Genomic DNA, 19313 nt, shown 5'->3' with positions numbered 1-19313 from the left:
AACCGCCAGCCTTTTGTTCCTGCGGCGGCTCGCGACTCCGTTCCCATGGTGAAGCTTCATCAGCTCGCGAGACTCACCGGAGACGTTGCGTGTTTATACCCAAACTACAGCAGTTTAACGAAGAAGAGAGGGACTTTAACGGAGACATTTAAGTTTTACGTAAACGGGGCTGGTTTATTTCCGGTCAGTGTTTAATGCCATTTGTACTTATTCCTCAAACCGTCATTTAGTACAGTTAACAGAAGACCTACGTTCATTATTTGAAGTTTATCATAATAATGCATGCTATTAAAGAGACTGATGTTGAACCTCTGGGTTCTGAAATCATCATATGTATGTGTTACTGTTTTATATTCTAAAATTCTGATTAATTTTTTGTCAATATGTGGACAACGTGGTTTAAAAATTCATCAGAAAATACAAAAAATATGTTTCATTGCAAACTAGTGTCTTCCTATTAGGGGTGCACTATGTGGTCACAGTCTCATATTGGGCTATATTGGTCGATATTGTCATAAGAGTGGATGATTAAATATTAGGTCAGTGTGTTTTACAGCCAACTGATTTTTTTTTTAATGTAAAATCAAAAATCAAGAAATAAGCTTTCTCCCAATGTCTGCTTAAAAATGAGAAAGTGGCCAGGTACAATTCTAAATACCCTTTTCATTAAATAATACAGTTATGAACTGAAAATATGACTTATGTTGTGTACATGAATATCTCCAACAGTCAACCATCAAGATTATTTATAACAGATTATATTGAACATAAAGGGTAATTATTATACTGTAAACCCAATGGATTGCTATCAAGTCTTTTATTTTGAAATGATAACCTTTTCTATTGGGTTGCATGTTTTTGTGCTCTTTGAAATAAGAGAAAAAAACACAACCCACAAAAATAAAAACTGGACCAATTTTATGATTTATTTTCTACAGTTTTTGATTAAAATAAAAACGTTAAATTTTTCCTTGTTCAATTAAAAGTCAACAAGAGTGGAAAATGCATACATTTTTCGCTGCGCCCCCCCCCCCCCAAAAAAAAAGAAAAAGAAAAATTGCAATAAGGTAATAATAGCAATAAAAAAGAGTTCCCCCAGATTTTTGAGACTTGTTTCAACCAGGAATTGGAACTATGTTAAAGTACACTGTCCTTGCCCTTTCAGGCAGTTAAGTTAGAAATTAATGAACAGAAAATGAAAAAAATCTGTTTTTGTTTTTCAAAAACAATAAGATAAATAAAAAACAGTTTGATTTCCATCTTATTTTTTTATGTTCTGATCATATAAAAGGAAAATCAAACAACAGAACACTGGTGATGTAACATTCTTTTCCCATTCATGTCACCTGCAGCAGGTGTTTTGAATAAAAGAATGTTGTAGTCCCAGTGTAACATTCTTTGATCTTTCTGTTTTGATCAACAAGCTGTTGTTGATTTATTCATTTCTTCTTGAAAAACAAAGACAGAGAAACAATGAAAGCAAAAATGAAAAATGAGTCCAGTTCTGTTTTGTTCTCTTAACTTCCTTAAAGGCAGGGCAAGATTTTATTTATTTTTTCATTCATATTTGGAAACAGTTTGGGGTTTTTTGCTTACCAGGTTAGCTGTATAATATACTGATTAATTTATGTCACTTTTTCAATGTCAGCTGTAAAAACTAGTAAAATCATGATGTTGTGACTGTTGGGGTTGGTGCTCAGGTACTGAAAAAACTCTAACTTCATTCATGTTGAGTAAAATAATTATTTGGTGGACTATTGATCAAGAAGTTGATACAACACATCATACTAAGTTTCTTCAATTATGTAAAGGTGTATTCCAGGTGAACATTCAGATTTAAGATGAGCCAGCAATTTCTGGGGAAATAGTTGGATTAACTGTATGAGCTGAGCCAGCTCAAATATAAATTTATATTGAAGAAAATCCTCTGACAACTTGAGATATTTAGCTATGAGCATATTCATAATCTAACAGCAAAATGAAGGATGGATTTGGTCCCTTAACTAAAAAAAAAAAAGGCTGTAAAAAATGTGAAATGAACTGTTTTATGTTTGGCCCTCCTACTAATTATCACTCCGCATTAAGGCAGCCCAGCAGATTATGTATATTTATATGCACATTTTAGATTAAAACGACAAAGTCTCAAAGTAGCTCAAAGCTAAAAACAATTAAATGAAACACTGTGTTTAGTAATCTTTGGATGATGGGATTCACAGCCTCACGAGACCAGATAAGTGCAGATGCTACAACACTGTGAAAAAAGAGGATTTTTAAAAGTCTACAAAGTATTTAAAGATTTTATTAAAGAAGTACACAGAAACCCTGTTCTTGCTGTCTGAAGCTTATAACAAGGCTGTGAGCGGTGTTTGTCTAATGATGATGATGATGATGATGATGAGACAGCAGGCAGAGAGATAAGAGGGACACAGATTACTGATTATATAACAGAAACAGGAGGGGGGGCATGTTCAGCCTCTGATTCAGCAGCACAACAAAGACAGAGACATCATGTTAGAGCCTCCATACATGTCTAACTAAAAACAATAAAAACTACTATAAAGATTGGACTTCTGTCTGTTTAATGGTTGGACTTCTGTCTGTTGATAGATTTGACTTCTGTCTGTTTATGGTTGGACTTCTGAGTATTTAATGTTTGGACTTCTGTCCGTTTAATGGTTGGACTTCTGTCCGTTTATTGTTTGAATTCTGTCCGTTTAATGGTTGGAATTCTGTCCGTTTAATGGTTGGACTTCTGTATGTTTATTGTTTTGACTTCTGTCTGTTTAACGGTTGGACTTTTAAGTATTTCATGGTTGGACTTCTGTCCGTTTATTGTTTGACTTCTGTCCATTTAATGGTTGGAATTCTGTATGTTTATTGTTTGACTTCTGTCAGTTTAATGGTTGGACTTCTGTCTGTTTATTGTTTGACTTCTGTCCGTTTAATGGTTGGACTTCTGTATGTTAATTGTTTTGACTTCTGTCTGTTTAATGGTTGGAATTCTGTCCGTTTAATGGTTGGACTTCTGTATGTTTATTGTTTTGACTTCTGTCTGTTTAATGGTTGGAATTCTGTCCGTTTAATGGTTGGACTTCTGTATGTTTATTGTTTTGACTTCTGTCTGTTTAATGGTTTGAATTCTGTCCGTTTAATGGTTGGAATTCTGTCTGTTTAATGGTTGGACTTCTGTATGTTTATTGTTTTGACTTCTGTCTGTTTAACGGTTGGAATTCTGTCCGTTTAATGGTTGGAATTCTGTCCCTTTAATGGTTGGACTTCTGTATGTTTATTGTTTTGACTTCTGTCTGTTTAACGGTTGGAATTCTGCCCGTTTAATGGTTGGAATTCTGTCCCTTTAATGGTTGGACTTCTGTATGTTTTTTGTTTGACTTCTGTCCATTTAATGGTTGGAATTCTGTACGTTTAATGATTGGACTTCTGTCTGTTTATTGTTTGACTTCTGTCCGTTTAATGGTTGGAATTCTGTCCCTTTAATGGTTGAACTTCTGTATGTTTATTGTTTGCCTTCTGTCTGTTTAATGGTTGGACTTCTGTCTGTTTAATGGTTGGACTTCTGTCTTTTTAATGGTTGGACTTCTGTCTTTTTAATTGTTGGACTTCTGTCTGTTTAATGGTTGGACTTCTGTCTGTTTAATGGTTGGACTTCTGTCTGTTTAATGGTTGGACTTCTGTCTGTTTAATGGTTGGACTTCTGTCCGTTTATTGTTTTGACTTCTGTCCGTTTAATGGTTGGACTATGTCCGTTTAATGGTTGGACTATGTCCGTTTAATGGTTGGACTTTTGAGTATTTAATGGTTGGACTTCTGTCTGTTTAATGGTTGGACTTCTGTCTTTTTATTGGTTGACTTCTGTCTTTTTAATGGTTGGACTTCTGTCCATTTAATGGTTGGACTTCTGTCAGTTTAATGGTTGGACTTCTGTCCGTTTATTGTTTTGACTTCTGTCCGTTTAATGGTTGGACTATGTCCGTTTAATGGTTGGACTATGTCCGTTTAATGGTTGGACTATGTCCGTTTAATGGTTGGACTATGTCCGTTTAATGGTTGGACTATGTCCATTTAATGATTGGACTTCTGTCAGTTATTGTTTTGACTTCTGTCCGTTTAATGATTGGACTTCTGTCCGTTTAATGATTGGACTTCCGTCAGTTATTGTTTTGACTTCTGTCCGTTTAATGGTTGTTCTCCTCGTCTTTATAACCCTGTCAGAGGCTGTGATTACTCCCTCACATATTTCTGGTATCTGTAGTGATTGCAGGAAATATTTCAGATTTCTCAGGCACCATTGGTGAGGTTTATGGTGAGGATAAGATCCACCAGACATGAAGACTCAGGCCCACAGTATGACAGCTGTGGATGATAACTCTGCTGCTCCATATTAACGTTAACTCCATGTTAACTTTTATTAGCCTATATGTTTAATCAGTGGTGGACTTTTCTTGTGACCAAGGCAAGCCCAGGCCAAGTCTGAACAACACAACAGCACATATACAGTTACTTTAAAACAGGGGTTCTCGACTGGTGGGTTGGGACCCAAAAGTGGGCCGTTGAGCTGTTTCCAGTGGGTCGTGAATGAGTACCTGGAAAATGTGTCTAGGAGTCTATTAAGTGTTTTTGTAAGGGTTTTAAGGTAGCAGAATGGGAAAAAATTGCTTTTCAACATTTTAAACTGAATAATTCAGTAGTTGTCATCAAGAATTTCTCCAAACTCAAAGGATTATTTTCTCTTTGAGTTTTTCGTGGAAACCAAAGGTGATGTTCTTTGAAAGGTTCAGGAAGTTTCCTAGATATTTTTGGGCATTTTTCTTTCGGTGCTTTTCTCTGGGACGTTTCCTGTAAATCTAAGAAAGTTTCACAATGAACTTTAGCGGATTTCAGCTGTGATTGTCAGGACTTCTCCCAGAAACTTTCAGAAGTCTTCTCCAGTAATATCTCAGGAATTTTTAGTGGGAATGATTGGGAGTCTTCCTGGAAAATTTGGGGATTTTATCAGATTTTTCACAGAAACTTTAATAAGTCTTCTATGATTAATTCCCATGCATGTTACCATTACCTCAAGGAGGTTATGTGATCGGCAGGGGTTATTTGTTAGTTAGTTTGTTAGTTAGTTAGTTAGTTTGTTAGCAACATAACTCAAAAAGTTATGGACAGATTTTGATGAAATTTTCAGGAAATGTGAGAAATGGCATAAGGAAGAACTGATTAGATTTTGGGAGTGATCCGGATCACCATCTGGATTCTGTACTATTGGGAGATAGAGCTAATGGCGGAGGTCTCCACACTCTCCGAGTGCTTTTCTAGTTATTTATTTGATATTATTTTTCTCATTTTGTTAGTCTCTTTGTTCTGTCATATTTCTATCTGGGGCTCAAACAGCCCTGTCTTTTGATAAATAAATCTGACTGACACATTTGTCAGAAGTTTGGGTCACAGTTTCTCTTTGTGGAACAGTTGGAGGGTCCTAATGCCAGACCAGTTAAGATACACTGATTTGAAGAAAACAGAAAAAGAACAACTTTATTAGATTGATCTAAACTACAAGTGTTGCTGGAGATTTCTGTTTTCTTCATGACATTCTTCATCCTCCATGCACCTCGGAAGTTTGTGAGGTTGTGCTAGAATTGCCCACTTGTAGATCAACTGATTTAAAATGTCATAAACTTGTCTTTCTGAAAACAAAATGATCTCTGTATTCTCTGTTATCTGTTATAACTGTAATTTTATTTTTCTAAAATTTAATTCTTTATAAACCAGTGTTAATTTTGGCAGCTGTTTTTAATTTTAGTCTTAGTTTTAGTCTTTAAATAAAATGTATTTTAGTTTTAGTCACATTTTAGTCATTTCTACCCTTTTTAGTTTTAGTCTAGCTTTAGCTGATGAAAACTAAAAAAAAAATTGTTTTAGTCCATAAAAAGTCCTCACATTTTAATCTTTACTTTTAGTCCAAGCATTTATTTTCTTGCCTAAATCTGGTACCAAATCATGGTAGTGTGTTTTTGCACCCTGCTAAACCTGGGGTCCCTGCTTTCTACAGCTGAGAGGCAGAATAGCTACAGCTGCATTGTTTATTTGCCAGAGTTACCTACAGTTGAGAAATATCATGGATTTAAATGTCCGATAAAAACTAGATAACATTTTAGTCTAGTTTAAGTCATCTTGACAAAAACTAAACTTAGTTTTTGTCAGTTTTAGTCATCACAGATCTGTTTTTGTTAGTTTTAGTCTAGTTTTTGTAATGGAAAAAAGGCTGTCGACGAATAGTTTTAGTCATAGTATTAGTCGATGAAATTAACACTGTTATAAACGTCATTAACCTGTGGCGGTTCTCCTGCAGCTAATTTGGCATTGCAGCGTGATGTTTGGTGATGGAGGAGGCGGAGCATAGCCACTACGTCGCTCAGCTGAGGGCTGAGTTTGACAGCTGCGACACCACGGCGACTGGCTTCCTAGACCGTGATGAGCTGACGGCGCTTTGTAGAAAACTTCAGCTGGACGCTCACCTACCGCTGCTGCTGGACACGCTGCTGGGAACACGCACCTACTCCAGGGTACAGTATACATACACAGCAACAGACACACATAAATACACAACAACTTAGGTACACAACAGACATACACAACAGTTTGGTCTGATGGATAGATACTTCCTGTTTAGTGGCGTTGCCCGTGTTTTCTAATCTACCGTCAAACTATCTGCTGACCTAAAATGACCTCTCTGCTGATCTTAAATGACCTCTCTGCTGACCTTAAATGACCTCTGTGTGTCCTCAGGTGAACTTTGAGGAGTTTAAGGAAGGCTTCGTGGCTGTTCTGTCTCGCTCTCTGGACTTCAGCACATCAGAGGACAACAGCAGCTACCTGGAGCCAGGTAAGACAGAGGATGTCTATTTTTAAGTCCATTCACTCAAGTTAAATTTGTCTGCTTTGTATGCTGCAGTCAGATCTCACTTCACTGCTGTTCCACGCTGGAACTGCTTCTTCTGGAGCCAGTTCTTTTGCTGTAGAAAAACAAAGAACCAGTCTAGGTTAAGCACTAGCCCTAGAACCAGCTTGGTGAAAAAGTGTATCCTGGTACACCTACAGTCTGTTTTTCAAAGTAAAAGCCTGATTGGTTTGTTTCTGTGGTCAGACTACCCTCATTTTTACACCAGTCTTTTATTCTGAAGTGTTTCCAGTACAGTCCTTCAGTCATTGATGTGAATTGAAAAGCTGCCTCTGTTTTTCTCAGCATATCTGCTGAAGAGAGCTTCTTGCTTTAACAACGAGCTGAAAGAACGATTGAACCAGAGTAGACTTGAATAAACAACTTAGAAACAAGAGAGAATGAAAGATAGAATGGATAGGTAGAGAATAAATTAAACTGTTGTAAAATAAAGGACTAAAATATCATTAATCAACTTTTACTGACTATAAAGAAAGCTCAGATTCAGAGATATTAAACCTTTCAGCTGTTCTAGATGTTAACAGTGACAGTTCCTCATCCTGTAGAGATATAAGACCTTAATGAGCTCATATTTATCCCAGAGTTTTCACATTTCATTCACTGCACTGAACAACAAGGAGAACGTACCGAGTGATAGATTTGCATTTTGTAGTCCATCAGCGTCAGGTTGTAGTGTTTACACTGTAAACCCACGTCACATCTGTAAAATCCTCCTAGTGTGGTGATCATCAACCGGAGGCCCAAGGGACACATCAGGCCCCCCCATGGCTTCCTATCCGGCCCCTGGAGGATAATACAATTCAGAAAAATTTAAAATGGAAAAAATATGGCATTCTGTTGTTTAACTTTTTTCTTGAAGTTTAAATAAAACCTTCAACTTAGCAAATTTTTAAACAAGAATGAAATAGGTATTTTATTTTTGTAATTTGACATGGTAAACAAATATTATCATTCATTTCATGATTAAAGCTACATTTTAAGGAGTGAATTTTTCCTTCCTGAGAATCTACACAAAAGATCTGTTTCCTGCATGTGTATTTAACCAATCACGGCACAGCTTATGAGCATCAAATTCAGTAAAAGACATGAAGAGAGCTCCAGAAATATGTAGCTAAAATATCTCAATTGCACCCTTGTGGCGAGCTTCAGTATAGGTGATAAGGACATAAGAGGTAATAAGTATTGGGGCTTTTCCACCTCGGCTTTTGGCCGCGCCCAGTCAAACCAAGCCGTGCTTATTTGCATTTCAATCACAAGTTTGGCCGCGCCGCGGTGAGCTTCGCTCAAATCAAGCGTGCCGTGTCGATGTCGAGCGCTTTGCGGGGTCCGATTTGCTGGGGGGATTTACCCCCTTCTGCTACTGATAACCCTCCATGATAAATTTTTATCCCACGGGAAGATGGGGAGGTACGTTTTATCTCTGCCTCTGCTCCAGCTGTCTATAGCTCTGTTACAGCGGTGTAAGCATTCGCTGTTTGATTTAATATTTATGACACAAGACCAAAACTTGAGATTTTTGTGCATTCTAGGTCCGATAGTTGCACACGGCTTCTCACTCTGATGAGTGACATCAGGAAGGACCAGGCACAGATCCAGGAATGCACCTTTCTCTGCACCTACTAATAACAGAAATATGACCATTTCCCCTTCTCCCTAACCTCTGCCAAGGAGGTTATGTGATCGGCAGGGTTTGTTAGTTCGTTGGTTTGTTTGTCAGCAACATAACTCAAAATGTTATGGACTGATTTTGATGAAATTTTCAGGAAATGTGAGAAATGGCATAAGGAAGAACTGATTAGATTTTGGGAGTGATCCGGATCACCGTCTGGACCGAGGAATTTTTTAAATGATTCTGTACTAGGGTTAATCTAGTAGACAAATGAATTCTAGACTTTTTAAAATGCTGGAGATGTTTGAAACATTTAGGCCATGACGGAGTCTGTCTTTAATTTATTCTGGCACTAGTAAAGCATGCCGTTCTCACTGCCCAATCCAAAAATATGATTGTGTTGATTTTCTGCTGTTTAGAGACCCACAAACTGATAGTAAGGAGACTGTTTTTAACTTATTTGCAGGAAAATTCTCTCCTTTGATGATAAGCTTGAACTATTGTTCTTGTACTGATTGTAGATGGAGGGAGAGAGAGAATGTGAAAACAGCAGCTTGCAGCGCTGTCGGTCTACAGTTAGATTTTTGCCTTAAAACGATGTAAAGTCATTCAGACCAGACTGTGTAGAGAGATCGAGGAGGGCTGATAACACTGTGTCATCAGCTCTAGTTGGACCCTCAAACAGGCAGGTCAGTTGTGGTGGAAAAGCAAATCCCCTGCTGCACTGGGCGGCCATGCCGAGTCAAGCCGAGCCGCGCCATGTAATGGAAAAGCCTCATATTTGGCATCACTGTTAAAAGCTTAAAGTTCCATTCATTTTTAAAAGAAATAATATTTTACAAGAATATGTTAATTTGACCAGCAGTTCTCAAGTGGTGAGTCAGGACCCAGATGTGGGTCACAAAGCCCTTTTCTTTGGGTCACAGATGTGTGCCTGGAAAAGAAGTTGTGCCAAATTGTCTGAGAACCTATAAAACATGATTACTTTGTCCTGTCCATGTTTTTTTACACCTGTTGTACTGTTTTAGGCCCAAAATCCACTATTATTATTAAATACATCTGATTGATCAAAAAGATCTCCAAAATTTGGGTCATAATTCTCCTTGAGGAGTTGATGATGGGTCCCGTGACACAACTAGTTAAGAACTACTGAATTAGACTAAACTACTGATTTTAGTTTAGCTTATTCCAACCTGCATAGTCTGTCAGGAAAAAGCTGGCCCTTGTGTGACTGGAGTTGATGACCCCTGTCCTGGTGTAAGAGCAGTCAGATTCTCTCATCACTGCAGGTTTCCTCTCCTGTCCTTTTACTCCCACCTTTCGTGTAATGTTTTTATTTTTTTCAGGGTTTAGGCAAAATGGAGAGGAAAGGACTAAGGGAGGAATTTTTGGTACATTTTGGGTGGAGGACTTTAAATTATCTGCGTAAAGAGTTGAGACCAGAGTGAACCACAACCTTGGCTTTAATGTGGGGCCTGGTTGCAGTTTGACTCTCGGTCTTTCTTAGAGGAAATAGGTTAAGTTCCCCTGCAAGAACTGATGTTTGTTTTTACACCAGTAATACCACAAAACGCAGTACAGAGCCTGTGAGACTCGAAAGCATTACCTGTAAGTTAAAACCTTTTGAAAAATACAGAAGCAGGTCTTGACAGATACGGGTGTTGATCTTCATCCTTACTCATTACTGCAGGCTGAGAGCTAATTACCGTTTAAAAGTAAGTAGATGTGCAGACTCCGTACCACAAAAACAGATGGTTCTAAAAGAGCAGCAGAGCTGCACAGAAAATACACGCTGTAAATGTAGCAGAACTAAATTTGAACCTTTTTTCCCGAAAGAGATTTCAAAAACAGACTGTTTACTGTAAGTAATTTTAAAACATCTGATTATTAGGCCTGTAGTCAACCATGGAAATCACACCCACCTACTGACCAGTCTATTAGTCATTGGGGGAAGCAAGAGAAAAGAAAAAAAAACCTGCACATTTTTTCAAGATCAATTTACTCATTGCACTCTCCAGGTGGTCAAAATTAATCTAAATGAACCAAAACAAGCTTTTTGTAGCATTCTTGATTATTTTTTCCTTATAATGTCATATTGAAATAATCACTGACTCAGAGACGACCACCATGCACCTGTCTATAATCATATAATTACTGTGACTGTGGCATCATGAAGGCCCCAAAGTAACCTCAGATAATTCAGATAACTTTTCTTCGTTTATAAAGATAACTATTAACAGGACCAGTTGTTCCAGCCCTGCTATGTAAGCTAAAGCAGGGAGAGAAGGGGCTTGATGGAAGTCCAGGTGTATTTCCTGTTAGTCCAGAAGCTCTCTGTATGCGCTGGTCTCTGGGCCCTGTGCTGGTCTGATGGCCCTGTGCTGGTCTGTGGGGGCACCGTGCTACTCTCTGGGCCCTGTGCTGGCCTCTGGGTCCTGTCCTGGTCTGTGTCTGTTTGAAGGCCTGTTTTGGCTTCAGAGGATTCCTGTGTGACAGATTTTGGCTCACCCTTTCATTTGCTGGCTGTTTCTGGCTCTGAGTCTCTGCGGTGACTCTGCAGCTCTGCTGACCTACATACGACCCGCCTGTCTCACCGAGTCTGCTCGTCTCTCTCTGCAGTTGTTCCAGAGGAGGTGAAGCCAAAGTTTGTGAAGGGGACCAAGCGTTACGGCCGCCGCTCCCGTCCCGACAATAAGCCTGATGCCGGGTTGACCTGCGACTCTGAGGACTCGCTGCCATCCAGAAATGAGCCGACGGACTTGTCACCTGGCGTCCGCAGAGCCAAACTGAGGAGGTCGACATCTTTGGAGAGTGTGGAGGTAAGATGCTGATTCATGTTGTCCTAAAACTGGGATAAACCTTCAAAGGTTTTATTTCCTGAATGGAAAAATTCTCAACTTTACCTACTCCTGCTTCTTTTTCTCACTCCTTCAGTTTCCCCTGCAGTTAGTGGATGTTTTCAAATTTAATGCATTGTTTCGATCAGTGATGTTCCACTTTTACATTAATAACATACATTCCATCCTTCCTTTACTAACAGCCTGGGTGCCCCCCTGCTCCAATGGGCTGCTAGATGTAGTCACTGTAGGTGTGCATGAGGTGTGAGGTGTATGTTTAAAATATGCTTAAATGACTGGTACAATAGCAGAAGGGATGTAGCTGGTTTGAAGGATGGAATGTTTCTAAACTTTGATGAAATAATCTTTATAGACATGGCTGGGATGTTTATAAGCTTTGATGACATCATCTTTAGAGACATGGATGGGGTGTTTATAGACTTTGATGACATCATCTTTAGAGACATGGATGGGGTGTTTATAAGCTTTGATGACATCATCTTTAGAGACATGGATGGGGTGTTTATAAGCTTTGATGACATCATCTTTAGAGACATGGATGGGGTGTTTATAAGCTTTGATGACATCATCTTTAGAGACATGGATGGGGTGTTTATAAGCTTTGATGACATCATCTTTAGAGACATGGATGGGGTGTTTATAAGCTTTCATGAAATCATCTTTAGAGACATGGATGGGGTGTTTATAAGCTTTGATGACATCATCTTTAGAGCCATGGATGGGGTGTTTATAGACTTTGATGACATCATCTTTAGAGACATGGATGGGGTGTTTATAAGCTTTGATGACATCATCTTTAGAGACATGGATGGGGTGTTTATAAGCTTTGATGACATCATCTTTAGAGACATGGATGGGGTGTTTATAAGCTTTGATGACATCATCTTTAGAGACATGGATGGGGTGTTTATAAGCTTTCATGACATCATCTTTAGAGACATGGATGGGGTGTTTATAAGCTTTCATGACATCATCTTTAGAGACATGGATGGGGTGTTTATAAGCTTTGATGACATCACCTTTAGAGCCATGGATGGGGTGTTTATAGACTTTGATGACATCATCTTTAGAGCCATGGATGGGGTGTTTATAAGCTTTGATGACATCATCTTTAGAGACATGGATGGGGTGTTTATAAGCTTTGATGACATCATCTTTAGAGACATGGATGGGGTGTTTATAAGCTTTGATGACATCATCTTTAGAGACATGGATGGGGTGTTTATAAGCTTTGATGACATCATCTTTAGAGCCATGGATGGGGTGTTTATAGACTTTGATGACATCATCTTTAGAGACATGGATGGGGTGTTTATAAACTTTGATGACATCATCTTTTAAAAGTCTATTTAAGACCTGAAAAGATGACATCATCAAAGGCAGAGGATGGAATGTTGGTGAAACTAATGATGTTGAGGCATTTTGCCCTCCATTTCTGCCAATTAGTAGAATTAGTAGACTATATTTGTTAACTTTTGGAATAGTGGGTAGAACCGGCTAGGAGTGTTTCCCTCTTGCCCTAACCCTTTCCCTTGCCACTTTCCACTCCTCTTTACCTCTGGTGACCCATTTTTGCTGCTATTAACACCTTTTCACCACTTTGTATACCCAATTTGGCCAATTTCAACCACATTTCACTATTTGTCCTGCCCATTTTATGACCCATTTCCTCTACCTTTGGAATTCCATTTCACCACCTTTTCTGGCCATTTTTTTTCCACCTTTAACCTATTTTAATTCTTTCATGGGATTGTGTTTTTTTTTAAAATAAGGCAGTATACTACAGCATAAATAGATAAATAATGCATATATTGATTTGATAAGAAGCATAACTGTTTGGGCAAAAATAAAATTACAAAATGGTTATTACAGCCCAACTTTACAATGGACCATGAATTTCCTGACCTCCATGGACACTCCATTTTGCTGGGCTCAGACAGCTCTCCCCTTCATTCCCCATTATGAGGAGGCTTCTTACCATCGGACCACCAGGAGGCCATCATGGCGGTTGTTCCTTCCTCTCTGGTGGATCTTCAGGTCAGTCAAAGAAGACAAAGGTTAAACCATTCTTTGACCTCTAAAGGACCTTCCCTTGGACCTGGTCCTGTTGGTTAGTTAAGAAGACAAAGGTTAAACCATTCTTTGACCTCTGATGGACCTTCCCTTGGACCTGGTCCTGTTGGTTAGTTAAGAAGACAAAGGTTAAACCGCTCTCTGACCTCTGATGGACCTTCCCTTGGACCTGGTCCTGTTTGTTAGTTAAGAAGACAAAGGTTAAACCGCTCTCTGACCTCTGATGGACCTTCCCTTGGACCTGGTCCTGTTTGTAAGTTAAGAAGACAAAGGTTAAACCGCTCTCTGACCTCTGATGGACCTTCCCTTGGACCGGGTCCTGTTTGTTAGTTAAGAAGACAAAGGTTAAACCGCTCTCTGAATTCTGATGGACCTTCCCTTGGACCGGGTCCCGCTGGTTAGTTAAGAAGACAAAGGTTAAACCGCTCTCTGACCTCTGATGGACCTTCCCTTGGACCGGGTCCTGCTGGTTAGTTTAGAAGACAAAGGTTAAACCGCTCTCTGACCTCTGATGGACCTTCCCTTGGATTGGGTCCTGCTGGTTAGTTAAGAAGACAAAGGTTAAACCACTCTATGAATTCTGATGGACCTTCCCTTGGACCTGGTCCTGTTGGTTAGTTAAGAAGACCAAGGTTAAACCGTTCTCTGACCTCTGATGGATGATTATAAAGTAAATAAAAAGGCGTTGACTCCAGCTGTGTTTCTACAGACTGGCCTCTCTGCGTGAATGAAACTCATTGTGTGCTTTTGTGCTGCTGACTTTGGTTTGTCTCACTGATCCAGACTCACTGCTGTTCTGCTGAATACCTGAAGGGGGGAGGGGGGGGAGGAGCCTGCTGGGGAGGTTTGGTGGTTTTGGGGGCGTTGGAGGTTTTTCAGGAAGTGGGATTGTAAGGAATGTGGCTGCTGGCAGACAGTCCAAGCTGGTTTGGCTGAGGATCAAAGATGCATCATTCCGTTTCTACGGGATGATCTCCACGTTTGTTTTTGTGGAAAAGGAACCTCTCAGCTGTTCTCAGCTGGTCTGTGTGCAGATTGAAAGACTCGCTTTGTCTTCTGGCTGCAGCAGCTGGATTATTGTTCCTCAACAGAGTCCGAAACATGACCACAAACCGCCTCACTGATGCTGAATCCACCATCCTCTACTTCATAGCCCAGGTTCAAACCTTCATCTCATGTTATTCAAAGAATTGAATTTGATGGCAGCAACACATCTAAAAAGTGAGGATGGGGCAGGTCAGTAACATGACTGGGTATAAAAGAAGCATTTTAGAAGGGCAGAGTTACTCAAAAGTAAAAATGGAAAGAGATTCACCAATCTGAGAAAAACTGGGAAAAATGTAAACATGGCCCTGTCCTTACTTTTTTGAGATGTTCAAAATGGGCCAATATTTTTCACGAAATGGTAAAAAGTCTCAGTTTCAACGCCTGATATATGATAAATATAGTTACAATAACCCCACCATGCACATGTACAAACATGGAGCCTAACAGAGCGTGGTGATGCACAGAGAAACAGAGCACTGAATGAAGTGATACAGCATGATCGATACAGATTCACCCATGAAATGTAAATCCTAACAAGGCTTGAAATCTTTGATAAAATCATCTTCAGAGACTAGGATAGGATGTTTTGAATGCTTTGATGAAACCATCTTCAAAGACAAAGATGGAATGTTTTATAAGCATCAATAAAATCATCTTCAAAGGCAAGGAGGGAATGTCTTTAAAGCTTTAAAGAAATAGTCTTCAGAGGCAAGGATGGAATGTTTATGTTTGATGAAATAAGCTTCAAAGGCAAGGATAGAGTGTTTTACAATATCTGATTATGTTTTGAAGGCAAGTATAGAATGTTTTATAAGCTTTGATGAAATCATGTTCAGAGTGAGGCTGGGCGATTATGGCAAAAATAAAAATCGCAATTAAATGAACTTTTTACCTTGGTTATGATTAATGAACGATCGTTCCACCTCCAACTCTTGTTTGATCTGTAAATATCTGTATAATTTTAGAACAAACAACTGAAAGGAACAGGCACAGATGAACAATTTCTTGTTATTCATTGAAACATTTGAAATCAAAACAGACATCAGCTGGAATGAAAATGTTTATCTTAAAAAGTCAAATTTTTCCAAGAAAAGAGGAAAAACTTGAAATAACTGACACTGCAGACTTACGTCGGTTAGATGCTCTAAATGTCGGTTTCGATTATTTTTTGATTAATTGCCCAGCTCTAGTTCAGAGGTAAGGATGGAATCTTTTGTAATGCTGATGACATTTTCTTTAGAGGAAAGGACAGAATGTTTTAAAAGCTTTTATTACATGATCAAAGGCAAGGATGAAATATTTTATGAGCTTTAATGAAATCATCTTCTGAGACTAGGATAGAATGTTTCATAAGCTTTAATGAAATCATCTTTAAAGGCAAGGATGGAAGTCTTAAAAACTTTGAAGAAATCATCTTCAGAGGCAAGGATGGAATTTTTCATATGTTTTGATGAAATCAGATTCAAAGGCAAAGATGGAATGTTTTATAGAGGGATGGGATCGATCCGATCCAATATCGGTATCGGGTCTAATATGGACGTAATTAATAGATCGGATATCTGACTGATGGCGCCGATCCAAGTGACCAATCCAAATCCATCCTACAGTTTGCAGTAGACCATGAACGCATGTCTAAGACAAAACAGTCTGAGTGCCACTGAGCTAGTATTTGTTAGAATGTTCTTAGCGGTATAATTACCTAGTTGATAAAACATAAATCTATATTTAGAATAGTCAAAACTAGTCTAAAAATGAGAGAACACAAAGTGGGTGTGACGTTAGCCTGATATACTCTCTACAGTATGGCCAGCATTGAAAGCTAGCACTGCCGGCCTTCGTTCCTCTTTACAGATTAATACCGTGCTTTAATATTTGGCCTAGTTTCACTTCAGGTGAGTAGTCATACGTGAGCTTAACCCTCAACAGCCCACATACCAATTTATTTCCATTTACTATTTTGGAAAACTGTCATACAGCGGTCTTCCTACTATATGCTAACAGCTTAGCCACCGCCGACATTCTTATTGTTTACATCCAGTGAAGGGTCAGAGAGGAAGGCTGCGGCCATTAACTGAAGCTACAGCAGTCTCTAGGTTCATTAAAGAGCATTTAGGATAAGCATTGTTGTTTTGAACTTATACTCAGTTGTTGTTGTTTTTTGAATAATGTTGATATTTATTATTTTGTAGTAGTTCAAATAAATGTGTTTGAATACATTTAAATTCAGTTCATTTATTTATTTATTTATTTATTTATTTATTTTTGCTTTGTAATAAGAGGAGCTGGTTGGTTTACTACAACCTCATGTAACCTCACACATTATAGCAACAACAATAATAATTGTAAAAAAATATATATATACATATATATATATATATATATCAGTATCGGCACATATGTATAGTAATCAGATCGTAACTGAAAAAAAGTTGAACGGTGCATCCCTATTTTTTATAACTTTTGATGGCATATTTAAAGGGAAGGAGGAAATGTTTTATCCATTTTGATGAAATGATATTCAAAGGAAAGGATGGAATGTTTTAAAATTTTGCTGACATATTTAATGGCAAGGATGGAAAGGTTTGTATGCTTTGTTGAAATAATCTTCAGAGGCTAGGATGAAATGTTTGATGACATCTCTAAAGGCAGAGGACAGCTGGAGCTGGAAATGTTGTGCATAGTTGGTCACTTGGAAAGGTGGGTGAGCTGTTGAGCAGTGATAGGTAGCGTTACTTTTGAAACTAACTTGTTAGATTACTGCGTTACATACTGAGAAAAGTAATTTTTTTATGTCACTGTGTTACCTACTTCTAAAACTAATGTGTTAGAGTACTTCTGTGTTTCTAAATACTAAAACACCTTGGCCACTCGTTCCACTCTGCAGTGGACCCATGGTGATCGAGCTTTCTCTGTTGCCGCACCTGAATTGTGGAATGAGCTACCTCTTGAAATCAGAACGTCCCCCACCTTACCTACTTTTAAATCATGTCTTAAAACTTATTTTTATTCCTTGGCTTTTAACTCAGCATGAGAGTTGTGTGATCTACTGTGTGTCTTCTATCTGTTTTTATTTGCCCTACTGTGTGTGGGTGATTCTTTTTAAGCTTGTTTTTAGTCCCTATGAAGTTTTTATATATTTTATGATGTTTTTTATGTTCACTGTGGTTTTTTTTTTTGCTTGTTTTACTCACTGTGCAGCACTTTGGTAAATGTAATGTTTTATAAAATGTGCTATATAAATAAAGTGGATTGGATTGGATTGGTAGTTTTAAAAACAACAGATAACGTCCACACGTCTGCATTTGAATGTGCAGACTCTAATGCCAGTGTACAGCCTAATTTACAGCCCATAATCTGTATCTCTGCAGCCTAAGAACGCTGCTAACAGACAGGAAAACCTTTACAGCTCTTTAACACACTCACAATCTGACAGCAAGCTGAGCAGAGGCAGACAAAATCACTCAAATGCTGTTCGTAATAACAGCATGTAATTGGAACGACTGATTCAATGAAAGCAAACTGAGCTTTCACCATGATGCTGTTCTTGTCCCTTTCATCAAAAATCCAACATAATGGTGATAATCCCAGTTTACCACAGTGTCATACTGTCCTCTCTGTCATCTCACTGGTTCAAGAAGCTAATAATGTGTGCGTAATGGCACAGAATGTTTACCTTTCACTGGCATGGCACTATGTGCCGATGTGACTACAGGAAGAGAGAAGGCCAAACAGAGCAGATGCTCTGATCAAGGAGTGTCCTTTTTTTTCCTTTCTCTCTTTTTGAAGCCACGGAAGAGAGAGGAAATTTGGGGGTTTTCTTTTAGTGACAGATTACTTTTATGAAAATGTAACTAATAACAGGATTACTTGAAGTTTAAAACTAATGTGTTACGTTACTCGTTACAATAAAAAAAGTAATCTAAGTACTCTAACAGATTACTCTGTAACGCGTTACCCCAAACACTGCTGTTGAGGGGCTAAGGTTCCCCTCCTCATCAGTTCCACCAACTTTCCAGAAGTTGCCAGTAAAGCACACGCCAGCATAAGGTGGAGATATTTGGTATATCTACTCTTCTTAGAGCTGATGAAGGACTGCTGGCTGTTTTGGGATTCAGATTTACCGTTTGGATATGTCCTGTTGTTCTCTGTATGAGATGCTTCAGAATGTTTGGGTCCCTCCTCATGGTTGATTGCAGATAAAAGGAAAGGGCCTCCTGTCGGTCCCTGCCTGGGGCCTCCACATTTCTTAAACCAGCCCTGCTTGTGTCTTCAGCGTTAAATAGAGCCAGCCTTTGTGTAGTTATATCAGAGACCCTGATCTTTATTTAGAGTTTCTTTCTGTTTAAATATTGAAGAGATTTTTATGTAACTCTGCTCTCTCATTCCCCCAGATTAAATACTGTAACACTCTCTCACACTCTCTGTGGATTTTATTCAGCTCCAGCAGCTGAAATCTCTGGAAATGCTTCACATTTTCAGACTTTAGTCTGTTATATAAAGGGCTTAAGCAGAGAGAGTCCCAGCTGCTGTTTACAGTATAAAAACATGCTGAGGTTAGAGTTCTTAATGCTTTGTCCTGTTTGTTTGTTATGTCTTTGACTCCATTGCCATCACTGAAATAAACACTACTGTATCTACACAAGACTTGGCTTTACTTGGGCTGAAATGAAAATAAATGGATGGATTCTCATCAGGGACCTGAATCTGATCCCTCTTGACCCAAATCAATGCGTACCTGGGCACGGTAATACTCACATCTCCT

General features: G+C 38.7%; 1 protein-coding gene across 1 annotated transcript in view; it reads left to right on the top strand.

Annotated features, from left to right (window-relative positions):
- Positions 1 to 19313, top strand: part of ninl (ninein-like) — a 79337-nt gene that overhangs the window by 305 nt on the left and 59719 nt on the right. Inside the window, exons 2-4 of the mRNA XM_041789484.1 lie at positions 6356 to 6569; positions 6793 to 6889; positions 11193 to 11392. Of these exons, the coding sequence (XP_041645418.1) occupies positions 6387 to 6569; positions 6793 to 6889; positions 11193 to 11392 (480 nt within the window). The 5' untranslated portion in view covers positions 6356 to 6386. The remainder of the gene's footprint in view (positions 1 to 6355; positions 6570 to 6792; positions 6890 to 11192; positions 11393 to 19313) is intronic.

Source organism: Cheilinus undulatus, linkage group 6, assembly GCF_018320785.1.
Source record: "Cheilinus undulatus linkage group 6, ASM1832078v1, whole genome shotgun sequence".
Lineage (NCBI taxonomy): Eukaryota > Metazoa > Chordata > Actinopteri > Labriformes > Labridae > Cheilinus > Cheilinus undulatus.
Note: the sequence above shows the minus strand (reverse complement) of the source record. Positions and strands in the feature narration are given on the sequence as shown.